The 13,103-nt window shown below is 43.9% G+C and overlaps 1 protein-coding gene across 3 annotated transcripts in view; it reads left to right on the top strand.

The window, feature by feature from the left end:
- The window catches only part of LOC139381397 (tight junction-associated protein 1-like), a 127,284-nt gene that overhangs the window by 66,557 nt on the left and 47,624 nt on the right, over window positions 1–13,103 (top strand). For 2 of the 3 annotated variants that reach the window (XM_071124898.1, XM_071124896.1), the window contains 2 exons: window positions 3,213–3,264; window positions 11,856–12,050. In XM_071124898.1, coding sequence (XP_070980999.1) covers window positions 11,898–12,050 — 153 coding nt within the window. In that variant the 5' untranslated portion in view covers window positions 3,213–3,264; window positions 11,856–11,897. Of the gene's footprint in view, window positions 1–120; window positions 203–3,212; window positions 3,265–11,855; window positions 12,051–13,103 lie in introns of those variants that run through there. The other variant, XM_071124897.1, reaches the window with a different exon arrangement.

Genomic DNA, 13,103 nt, shown 5'->3' with positions numbered 1-13,103 from the left:
GCAAAATGGCGGTACAATCAATTAATTAAACTTTGTTAGTCGAGCACAATTTTCACAAAGTAATTTGTTACAGAAAGTTCAACAAAGCCAAGGCCTTAACCTCCCAAGAGCAAGCCTTAGAAAAACTCTCCCAGAAGAAAGGAAGAAACCTGGCAAGGAACCAGATATGGGAGAGTCCATCTTCCTCGATTCAGCTGTTCAGGTAATGTCAGTTAAGGTCAGTCAATTGTCCTCTTAAAAGCAGTCAATAGAAGGCTGAAAATAGAAGGATGTTGGACAGAGCAGGGTGACCACTGGTAACTGGATGCTAGACAAGGAGTTAAGAGCCATCTAACGAGACACATTCGCACAAAATGACAGCAGGGGTTGCACCGATAAGGAGGAGCAACATCCCATCAGTTATAAACAGAGTGCTGCCAGGGCAGAGGCAAAGGAAACACATCACCGTTAGGGTTCTCCTAAACCAACCCCGCTGTTCAGGGTGGCCGTAAAGATGGCTCTTAAAATAATAATTCTATTTCTATGGCTCATAACATCATAAAGCTCTGTGGTAGTGCTCTTCCCATAGCTGTGCCCTAAGGCTGTAAGCCTAATTTAGACTTTTAAAAATGGAATCTGATTCCCTAATGTTGACTGGCTTGTTCAATAGTAAATGAGCCCTTTCTAAAACACTGTGGGTGACCTTGGAGAGGACGACACTATGGCTGTGTTTAGACAGTCAACACAATTCTTATTTTTGTCACTAATTGGTCAATCGCATCAATCTTTTCACATTAGCTCTTTTCCAGAGCTGATCTGATTGGTCAAAAGACCAATTAGTGAAATCAAGATCAGAATTGGGCTGCTTGTGTAAAAGCAGCCTGTGTTCCATTTTCTCCTAGTTTGTAATCATCATGATTTTCAATTAAGTAAAATATCACACACTGCTGTGTGCCACTTTTTAGAAGCAGCCGTCTCTGGTCCTCAGATAAATATGAACCCCTGCCGGTTAGCCATGGCACTGTGAAGATTTTATTAAAACATGGAATACTTTATGATGAGTAATGGCCTTGCTGTGTCTCAGCCTGTGGGGTAGATACGATGATGGTGGTCTGAGGTAGTGCCATTGGAGAGTGTGAGACTGTGTTGGAACTGAAGTGTGTGTGTGTGTTTGTGCGCGTACGTGTTTGCACTTTGCAGACTTGTGTGTGTCTGTATGCGCATGAGGCTGTATTCAACAGCACCACCGGCTGGCTGATTGTCACGCATGGCTGGCGGCCATCGCACAGGCCTTCATGTGTTATTCTCTGCCACATCCCCCTGCAGGGCTTGCTTATCCACAGCAAAAGGCCCTGAACGGCACAAAAGAAAGAGCACTTTTACACTGAATAAATATTGTATTGGATCAGGTCAAGGCAGATAGACTCTGAGAGAACAGAAGAGGCAGTGGAAAATATTTAACTGGAAAGCTGTAGTTGCCAGTAAACCATTTAAAATGTTGTTTTAAGCTGGATTTATTTAGAAAAATAAATAAATGTATATAGCCTTCAAGAGATCTTACAGCAATATGAAACACTCGCTGTGTTAAACTAGAGTATTCTCCATTTAAACATACGCTACCTGACACCGGTATTTACATTTTGTGCGGCCTTTTGAGCATTCTATTATAGTTGAATAGTTGAAACGCACACACTGAGCAAAAAGTTATTTTGTTGGCATTTACGTATGTCCCCATTACCAGTAAAACATCATCAATGCGTATTTCTTTCACTTACTTGCTGTGCTGTTTCATTGTTCATTTGTTCAGTTGTTTCATTCTCAACCCGGATTTCATCATACATGTCAAGTTTCACCTCTGTTTTTCACGTGCGCCGAATACAACCGGTGTAGACCGCGAAATGCTTACATACAAGCTCTTAACCAACAGTGCAGTTTTTAAGTTAAAAAAAGGTATGAAGTAAACAATAGATAAGTAAATAAGTAAATAAAAAAAACATAAAAAATAACAGTAGCGAGGCTATATACAGGTGGTACTGGTACAGAGTCAATGTGCGGGTGCACCGGTTAGTTGGGCTATTTGAGGAAATATGTACATGTAGGATAAGTTAAAGTGACTATGCATAGAGGATAAACAGAGTAGCAACGGCTTAAAAGAATGGTTGTTGGGTGGGTGGCAGGAAACAATGCATAGTTTGGGTAGCCATTTGATTAGCTGTCATGGGTCCTCTAACTCGGTGCGCACTGTCACTGTGTCCGTTTCCATCTTCCATCGAGCTGAGTTTAACATTTCACCTGAACTCTGTTTCTAGTCTGCATCGAAGTAGCGGTCCAGGTACCTAGCATCGAGGATGGTGGCGACACAGTAAAGACACTGTTGCCGAGAATTGATTGTTCATTGCTCTGCCTCCAATGTCGTTTTAGAGAATTTGGCAGTACGTCCAACCAGCCTCACAAACACAGACCACGTATAACCACGCCAGAAAAGGACTTCCACCTCCAACTTCTTTACCTGCGGGATAGTCTGATACCAGCCACCCGGACACCTGATGAAACTGAGGAGTATTTCTGTCTTATTTTAAAGCCCCTTTGTTTGGAAAAACGAATAGTGATTGGCTGAGCCTTTCTCCCAAGTGGGTGGACCTGGCTCCCAAGTGGGTGGGCCTATGCCTTCCCAGGCGAACCCATGGCTGCGCCCCTGCCCAGTCATGTGAAATCCGATTTCCTTACATGACCTGTAACTCAGTAAAATCGTTGAAATTTTTTGCATGTTGCGTTTTATATATTTGTTCAGTATATAACTGCCACCAAATCAACAGTAATGAAGATCAGAAAAGTGGAGCACTGAATGTTGTGGGAAGAGTCCTGCTGTCAACCATGTGTGAATTTCCACTTGTGTCACACTGCTCAATATTTGATTGAACATTTTCATGAGGGGGCCTCAGAACAGTTTTGAGTGTGTGAAAAGTTCTTGGATTTTCAGTGACCCATTTTTGAAACCTGTTATCATTGTGAACAATGTCACTCAAATCCCAGTGGACGTCATTACAGAATGTTTGTAGGGTTGTCTCAGGTGAGTGAGTCCCCTGGTGCTTCACGATTCTAGAGGAGGGAACCCAGCATAGCAGCACATGCACGGAATCCTTTCTATCACGTGTGAAATGAAATCGCTAACTATTGGCTACTTTTCTCTAACCCTTTGATCTAAATTCAGCCTGCTCCTTTGTGTATTTCAGAATGCCTGTGACTTAGGAACCTGTGGATGAGGACATCGCTGGAATAACTTGGGTATGGCGCTTATTTTTCGTAGAATCATTATATCTAGATTGATTTCAGTACAGTATGTTTAGCTGTGTGGGTTTAACAAAATAAAATCACAGTGCAGTTATCACAACCATATTATGTACCTTGTTATAGCCTAACTAGACGATAGGCTATAAAGGCCTGGGGAAAGTTGTGTAATTTTAAATAAAATCAGAGCGTAAGAGGCGAACTTTAGGTTACTTTGGTAAATTTGCGAGGAATGCAAGTCAAGATATTGCGAGAGGGAGATTACCAAGAATTTTTAAAAACCTTTTATTTAACTAAGCATGTCAGTTAAGAACAAATTCATATTTACAATGATGGCCTACCGGGGAACAGTGGGTTAACTGCCTTGTTCAGGGGCAGAAAGATAGATTTCTACCTTGTCAGCTCAGGGATTCGATCTAGCAACCTTACTGGCCCAATGCTCTAACCACTGGGCTACCTGCCGCCCCGAAATATACAGTGCATTAGAATAGTGCATTAGAAAAGTGCACAGTGCATTCAAACCCCTTGACTTTTTCCAAATGTTTTTGTTACTCTAAAATGTATTTAAAGCTTTTTTTCCCTCGTCAATCTACAATCTACACCCATAATGACAAAGCCAAAACAGGTTTATAGATTTTTTTGCAAATGTATAATTTTTTAAAATCACATTTACATAAGTATTCAGACCCTTTACTCAGTACTTTGTTGAAGCACCTTTGGCAGTGATTACAGCCTCGAGTCTTCTTGGGTACGACGCTACAAGCTTGGCACCTGTATTTGGGGAGTTTCTCCCATTCCTCTCTGAAGATCTTCTCAAGCTCTGTCAGGTTGGATGAGGAGTGTTGCTGCACAGCTATTTTCAGGTCTCTCCAGAGATGTTTGATTAGGTTCAAGTCCGGGCTCTGGCTGGGCCACTCAAGAACATTCAGAGACTTGTCCCGAAGCCACTTCTGCATTGTCTTGGCTGTGTGCTTAGGATCGTTGTCCTGTATGAAGGTGAACCTTTGCTCCAGTCTCAGGTTCATCAAGAATCTCTCTGTACTTTGCTTCATTCATCATTCTGACTAGTCTCCCAGTCACTGCTGCAGAAAAACATCCCCACAGCATGATGTTACCACCACCATGTTTCACCATAGGGATGGTGCCAGGTTTCCTCCAGACGTGACGCTTGGCATTCAGGCCAAAGAGTTCAATCTTGGTTTCATCAGACCAGAGAGTCTTGTTTCTCATGGTCTGAGAGTCTTTAGGTGCCTTTTGAGAAACTCCAAGCGAGAAATCATGTGCCTTTTTACTGAGGTGTGGCTTCCATATGGCCTCTTCACCATAAAGGCCTGATTGGTGAAGTGCTACGGAGATGGTTGTCCTTCTGGAAGGTTTTCCCATCTCCACAGAGGAACTCTGGAGCTCTGTCAGTGACCATCGGGTTCTTGGTCACCTCCCTGACCAAGGCCCTTCTCCCCCGATTGCTCAGTTTGGCCGGGTGGCCAGCTCTAGGAAGAATCTTGGTTGTTCCAAGCTTCTTCCATTTAAGAATGATGGAGGCCTCTGTGTTCTTGGGGACCTTCAATGCTGCAGAAATGTTTTGGTACCCTTCCCCAGATCTGTGCCTTGGCACAATCCTGTTTCGGAGCTGTGGGACATTATATAGACAGGTGTGTGCTTTTTCAATCATGCCCAATCAATTGAATTTACCAGAGCTGGACTTCAATCGTTTTTTTTTTAACATCTCAAGGATGATCAATGGAAACAGGATGCACCTGAGCTCAATTTCAAGTCTCATAGCAAAGGGTCTGAATACTTATATAAATAAGGTTTTTCTGTTTTTTATTTTTAATATCAATCATATATTTATGAAGCCCTTTTTACATCAGCCGATGTCACAAAGTGCTGTACAGAAACCCAGCCTAAAACCCCAAACAGCAAGCAATGCAGATGTAGAAGCACAGTGGCTAGGAAAATCTCCCTAGAAAGGCTAAACCTAGAGAGGAACCAGGCTCTGAGGGATGGCCAGTCCTTTTCTGGCTGTGCCGGGTGGAAATTATAACAGTACATGGCCAAGATGTTCAAACGTTCATAGATGACCAGCAGGGTCAGATAATAATAATCACAGTGGTTGTAGCGGGTGCAACAGATCAGCACCTAAGGAGTAAATGTAATGCTTTTCATAGCCGAGCATTCAGAGTTAGAGACAGCAGGTGCGGTGGAGTAAGCGAGTCGAAAACAGTAGGTCCGGGACAAGGTAGCACGTCCAGTGAACAGGTCATAGTTCTACAGCTGCACCATCAGCATCCTGACTGGTTTGTTCACTGCTGGTATGGCAACTGCTCGGCGTCCAACTGCAAGGCACTAGAGAGGGTAGTGCGAATGGCCCAGTACATCACTGGGACCAAGCTTCCTGCCATCCAGGACCTCTATACCAGGCGGCGTCAGAGGAAGGCCCAAAATATTGTCAAAGACTCCAGCCACCCTAGTCATAGACTGTTCTCTCTGCCAAGCACGGCAAGCGGTACTGGAGCGACAAGTCTCGGTCCAAGAGGCTTCTAAACGGCTTCTACCCCCAAGCCATAAGACTCCTGAACATCTAATCAAATGGCTACCCAGACTATTTGCATTGCCCTCCCCTTCCCTCTTTTACACCGCTGCTACTCTCTGTTGTCATCAATGCATAGTCACTTTAATAACTCTAGCTACATGTACATATTACCTTAACTAACCGTCTGCACATTGACTCTGTACCGGTACCCCCCTGTATATAGTCTCACTATTGTTATTTCATTGCAGCTCTTTAATTACTTGTTATTTTTATTTCTTTAAAACTTCATTGTTTTTTAGGGGCTCGCAAGTAAGCATTTCACTGTTGTATTCATCGCATGTGACTAATAAAATTTGATTTGAAGACAGGAGAAATACTCCAAATATAAGACTGACCCTAACCCCCCGATACACAAACTATTGCAGCATAAATACTGGAAGCTGAGACCGGAGGGGTCGGGAGACACTGGCCCCATCCGATGATACCCTCTGACAGGGCCAACCAGGCAGGATACAAACCCACCCACTTTGCCAAAACACATCCCCCACACCACTAGAGGGATATATTCAAACCACCAACTTACTACCCTAAGACAAGGCTATATCCCACGAAGATCTCCCCCACGGCATGAACCCAATGGGGGCGCCAACACGGACAGCAAGATCACGTCAGTGACTCAGCCTACTCAAGTGACGCACCCCTCCTAATGTGCAAACATTTCTATAAACCTGTTTTCACTTTGTCATTTTGGGGTATTGTGAGGAATTGTTATTTATTTAATACATTTTGGAATAAGGCTGTGAAGTAACAAAATGTGGAAAAAGTCAAGGGGTCTGAATACTTTACGAAGGCACTGCATGTGCACGGTTCTTTCTGCCTGCACCCTCCCCTCTCCCTTGCGATGGCACGCCAGCTCTTTCTCTTTGCTTATGATGCGAGTGTGTGTTAAGTTTTAATTCTGTGCTTGTAGAATATCCTATTCATTGATGAAAGGCCCTGCTGTACTGAAGTTGCAAAACATTGCAAGCCAAGAAATTGTGAGATACAGCGTTTGTTTGCCGATAGATAGGCCTAGTACATGGTTCTGAAGCAGTCTGTCTGGTGGCCGACCTGCCTATACTGTGCCCCTCCCCTCTCTCTCCATCCCTAGCTAGCTTGCTATGAATGATGCAGGTGTTTGTTCTTGGAAGTACGGCAACTAATCAGTCTCCTCCGTACCCAAAATACTGAATCTTAGGAGTCAATTCCTTGTGGACTCGAATCTTGACACTCAGAAATGGGAGTCGACGTGCAAGAAGTTGGAGTCAATTATTTTGGAGTCGACTTTCCATCGTTGTTAACAGTTGGAAAAATGGCAGAGAAAGGCAAGCGACAGCAGTGAAGTATTGTATGGCAATTCTTTAAGAAGTTAAATGAGGCAGTAGTGATGCACCGATGACATTTTTGGCCGATACCAATATCCAATATTTTCCTTGCCAAAACAAAAACGATACCTATAACCGATATTTAAAATTTTAGCGGCCTTTTAAGCATTGTAGTACAGTTGAATAGTTAACACACACATGGATGCAGAGGTCTAAAGCACTGCATCTCAGTGCAAGAGGCGTCACTACAGTCCCTGGTTCGAATCCAGGCTGTATCACATCCGGCCGTGATTGGGAGTCCCATAGGGCAGCGCACAATTGGCTCAACGTCCTCCGGGTTTGGCCGGGGTAGGCCGTCATTGTTAATAAGAATTTGTTCTTAACTGACTTGACCAGTTAAATAAAGGTTACACGCACACAACACTGACCAAAAAGTTATTTTGTTGGCATTTACGCATGTCCCTGTTACCAGTAAAACAATCAAAACCTATTTCTTTCAATTTACTTGCTGTGCTGTTTCATTGTTAATTTGTTTAGTAATTTCAGTCTGAACCAGGATTTCTATGAAACGCTGTTTGGGTCTTTGCGTGTCAAAAAATATACACTATTTGACGTGTTAAATAACACTATTTGACCAATCAGGACCTGAATATGACAGCACATCACATAATTTAACGCGTTCATTAATTTTCTACGTAGTTAATGCACATTGATTACGCTGTCACAACGGTTCATCGATAAGTATGCTAGGATGCTGGTAAAGTTACCTCGCACACCTACAGTGCTGGTCATAAAAACGCTAGCTAGCTCATGGATGCAAACAATGTTCTTCCCCATAAACATAGCAAAATTACACAATTTGTTATAGTAGCATAGCTAGGTGTCATCTAAAATAACCCTAATTTATAAGACAGTTATTTGATTAATGGTGGTTTTACCCATCTATGTGAAGCTAGCAACAATGAGGATTAGCCACAATAGTGAACTTTGCGGTTAGCCTTAAATCAAAGTATGGCATAATTCTACTATTTGTATTCCTTTGCATCACTGTCAATTATATACTTTTATTTTGAAGACAAACTGCAAATTCCACTATTGTGCCTAATCCGTATTGTGGCTAGCTTCACATCACATAACCCGGTCCGGGTCGAGCCTCACTAGCCAGATGAAGCTAGCTGGCTGCTTATAACGTTAGCTTTGGGCAAAAGGGTTAAGTAGCTGGCTAGCTATTTATTTTCATGAACTGAAGTTAATTTTCAATAGGCGAACAAGTGGCAACCTAGCTAATACTTACTCACAAGGATTCCTAAATCATTGGTAAGAATAATGAAAATGACTGCAGTTTCTGCTGGTCATTATTTTCAGGCTGGTTGTATTGGTGCTAGCTTAGGTACCAAGCTAAAGCTAGCTACCCCAGAAGTTGCGGTCGAACAAATTATGCTTTATTACCAACGAGGTATTGTAAACACATTTGTTTATGGCCGGTGTTTGCAGACTTCTTTTTTTTTTTTACAGCTTTGACAGTGCTACTGTATATTATTTGACACACAATGACCCAAACGGCGTTCCATAGTATGTATGTTGACAAGCTAATAGCAGTGACTCTCTTACTGTGTAACTCCAGTAGGGCATTGTCTGAAAAATAGCGCACTTGGTAGTGTGTACTGGTGCTCGACCGGTCGGTGAAAGCCAACATCACCCACGACAGAGAACGGTTGATTGTCAAGGGGAATGAATTCCATTATCTTGGCGTTAATGGATTTCACCTTTGAGTTGTCTCGCTGAAATGTTCTTATTCTTTCAAATGACTGCTGGACTTGTTGACTGCTCACTCCACACAGCAGACATTGTGGGCTAGGTTAGGAATGCTGTGTTGCATGTGTAGCGCAACATTTTACGTGGCATCATTACATCATGTACCTACGTTATATATGTATCCACGTCAGCTTTGACATCGGTTTTGCACATCTTCGTTAAACTAGACATCGTTCCGATGTTGGCATTTTTAACTAATTTCGGCCGACTCCAATATGTTCACCGATATATTGTGCGCCCTACTTTGCAGGAATGGTAGTACAGGTGCAAGGCTTACACTTTTTGAAAGGGACGCAGTGTGAGACCCAAACCGTTGCTGGCAGCAGGATTGTGAATTTAGACGTGGAATTTTCTGACCTTTTTTGTATGGTTTTGATGAAAAACTGATGATTACAAAGAAGATATTTTTCATTTGTCACATCCCTAATATGTATCTGCTCCTGTTTGTCATTATTTTAAGGTGGAAGAGCTGCGTTTTCCCATAATGATGATGCCGTTTAGTTTTTTTCAAGTCATTTTAGAAAATGGGATCTTGTGGTGTGAAAATGTAAAAAAATAAATAAAATAAAAATATATATTTTTTAAAACATATTTTACATTGCTTATATTACCATAAATAAAACAATGAATGTTTTATGGTGTGCAAGTGTTGCGCCTTTTCCTTTTCAGTGATGTTGGCTTGTGGCATCTATTTAATCTCTTGCAGCATGTCAGTATCATCATGCATCAGCTCAGAATAGTTTATTAGATTTCATGTCACGTACACAAGTATGTCAGTGACTAGGCTTTGCTATAGTGTGCTATAGTCAATTTGACTTTGTTCTAAATACCGCTGTACCTGCTAGCAACTAGTATTGAGATGTCATCCTCCTTTAATCAGAATCCTTTCATTTGATGTGCTGTAATTTCAGACATACACTCACGGTTCCTTTACCTGACTGGCTCTGTGCTGTAATTGTGTCTGATCATTCATTCCAAGGCTGATTTAACTCATGCACTCATTTACCCAGACCCCCTGTGTCTCATTCAAATACTGTCTTTAGGGAAATGGCATTCCAAAATGTTCATGTTCCAATTGAGGGCTGTCACTTCAGATTCACTGTAAGTGATTTCATCTCTGATAAACTGAAGTTTGACTTCCTTTTATAAGATATCGTAAACTTGGCCTTAGTCAGTTATAATAATGGTGTTTTTCAGGCAGCGCTTTAACTTAGAAGACCCATCAGGAAAAAAAATACTGATTTGGGGGATTTTTACAAAATGTAATGAATTGAATGGTCATTTGGAGGATGGATTGTTGACGTTTGACATTTTGTATCTAAAAGCATAATTGAGAAATAATTAATCGAAGTTGGCATATGACATTTTGGCCTTACCCAGGCCTCCTTTAAGACTCCATAATGTTTTATCTCTCTGCAATCTTACTCCATGTCATTGACCTTTCTGATGTTGTCTGTATTCTAGCATCGCAACTTTATATAGAATTGGAAAACAAGACATAGCGGTGATTGGCTTTCCTCCATCTTTTTTTGTTTTTGCTTGCCTGGATAAAATTACATGCAGAACTATGTTTCATGAACGGAAGATAATCAAGCAAACATCTGCTCCTCAGTTGGCAATGGTGGTTGTGTGAAATTTACATAAAGTAGAGCTCAACTTTTTCTACTGCTCTGCTAGCAGGGTTCTCACCGCTCACCTTCCCACAATCCCCTGCACATTTCTCAGCGTGCCCTCGCTGAAAATGAATGGGGGCAGTACTTCTCTTGCTGACGCCGTATCTGGTAAAAACACGCTGTTAGACTGAAGAGGGGGTTGAGACCTTACTATATTCCACAATAACGTTTTCCGAATCATTATTTATTTCAGAATGCTTTCATTAGGGATACAAATGGTTGTCCTTCAATCTACCTTTTTTTCTATCTGAACCTCCTGAAATGATTTCTATGGCTTACACTGCAATGAGTGCATCAGACTGGCATAAGCAACATTGTATAATGGATATAGAGAGGACTACAGTATCCTAGTCTGTGCTGGCAGGAAGCATAGGCAGCTCTATGGTGTTTCTCCACTCACTGGCAATTGGATCCACAGGGCTATAGAGTGACTCAGCGGAAGCCAAGTTATCAATCAGAATGGATATAGTGACGCGTCCTTCTCTTGTTCAGCTTTAAGCTTTTTAGTCATTTATGACCACTAGTGTGGGTGTCGGTGTGCCTGTGTTCCTAAAAGTGCCTTCCGGTGCATCAGTGTGTGTTTGTGGTCCATGGTTTAGATTTTGGTAGGAAATGAATCCACACCCCCCCTCCCCTAACGAATGTGGCTTGTTTTCCCGTTCTATACTTAGCCCACTATAATCAATTCTGCCAGCCCGTGGACTGGAGTTTAAGAGTTCCTCTATTGGAAACACACTTCTGCTTGTAATCAATCGTAGGCTTGAGGGCATGCTCAGATTTTCCTCTCTTTCTATTGCACATATACACATACTCTGCAGGCAGAATTCTGAGAGCAGATATTTTAAAAGCCCTCCACATCACAACACATAAATTGACATGTGTATGATGTTCATTTGAAGTGGCATCCCAAACCCCTCCCTCCACTCTCCACCACTAACAGTCTGCACCAGGCAGCTACTTTCTTTACTGTCCAATGCTGCTGCTCTCAAAGCCCTATTGATTCAAACCACTTTTTCGTTGCAGCCACTTTAGGAGAGAGCGAGAGCGGCAGAGTAGAGAGCCAGGGAGAGAGAGAATGGTTGTGTGAGAGAGGGAGAGAAAGACTGGGGAACTGGACACAGACCTTTACAGCTGGCTTTTTGCACAGAGCAGGACTCAGGGCTGCTGCTACTTCCACCGCATCTAATGCTTGTCTCCTGGCAGGAATAACAGAACGGACAGACAGACGGACGCTGAACGCCAAGGATGACGAGCGCTGCCCCGGCCAGGAAGCCGTACCGCAAGGCTCCGCCTCAGCACCGTGAGACACGAAACAGCCTGCCCTTGTTTCGAGAGGACCTTAGTGGGAGCACGCTGCCTGCCCACACCGCTGGCCCCAACCTGCCTGACCCCTGCCAGGTAATTCGCATTCCAAACCATACCCCAGGTTTTCAGCGATCAAGGTTCACAGACCCCTACCCGAAATGCCCAGTTAGTCCTGAGGGCCGCAATATATTCTCCCCCTCCTGGTCTCTGCTCTCAGACAGCGAACTGGACGTCTCCAGCCTGTCTAGCCTGGAGCTTACCGTCCTGCCCCCACCCCGCATCTTCAGCCATGGAGGCATCACCGTGGGCGTCACTGCCAACCAGACAGCCAGGGATCTACAGGGGACGAGCCACTTCTTGAGCCGCAGTGAGGGCTTACTCGCTCTATCTGGAGACGAGGACCTCAGCTCAGAGGACTCCCAGCGAGGTGGCCACTCCGCCTCCATAGCCCAGTCCAGTCGTAGCATGGAGCGCTCGCTGGCCTTCAAGGACAATGCAGAGATCCTGGTGCCCAGAGGTGGTCAGCACCACCAGCAGACATCCTTCCAGAGACCGGCCCTCCCTCCTAAGGGGATCCTAAAGCAGCCCAACCAGCTGGGAACCCACTTCTCAGACCTCAGGAAGTCCAAGTCTGTTGAAATGTTGGGCCAGAGCCGTGGCCGGAAACCTGAGAGCAAGTCTCTGGACAGGGAGACTGAGAGGAAGGATCTGGGCAAGACCTCTTCTATCAGACAGGTTTCCCCATCTTCTACCTCATCCAGCTCAGCGCCCTCAGAGAGAAAGATACAGTTTCTGGAAAATAAGTTGAAATTCTCCAACTTCCTGAATGATGTCACCACTAGGGTCATCTGCCCTGCCAGAATGCAGATGCTGGGTGGAAAAAAGCAAGAGGCCCCAAGACCAGCTAAGGGTAACCAGCACCAGGCACAGAATGCCCCCCAGACTCCTGAAGTGAAGAAGCGAGGAGCCGAGAGGAAATCTGAGAAGAGCCGTCCGTGGGACGAGTGGTCCTCGGCGCTGAACAGGGACAGGCCTTCCAGGAAGGACAAAGAGGGCCGGCCCAAGACCTGGCGCATCCCCCTTAGGAAGGACAGCCCCGACCAGGATGCAAAGAAGCGTAGGGCAGACCCTCTCAGGGCAGACCCC

Source organism: Oncorhynchus clarkii, chromosome 23, assembly GCF_045791955.1.
Source record: "Oncorhynchus clarkii lewisi isolate Uvic-CL-2024 chromosome 23, UVic_Ocla_1.0, whole genome shotgun sequence".
NCBI classification, from domain to species: Eukaryota; Metazoa; Chordata; class Actinopteri; order Salmoniformes; family Salmonidae; genus Oncorhynchus; species Oncorhynchus clarkii.
The sequence above is the reverse complement of the archived record's forward strand: the minus strand, read 5'-3'. Positions and strand labels throughout refer to the sequence as shown.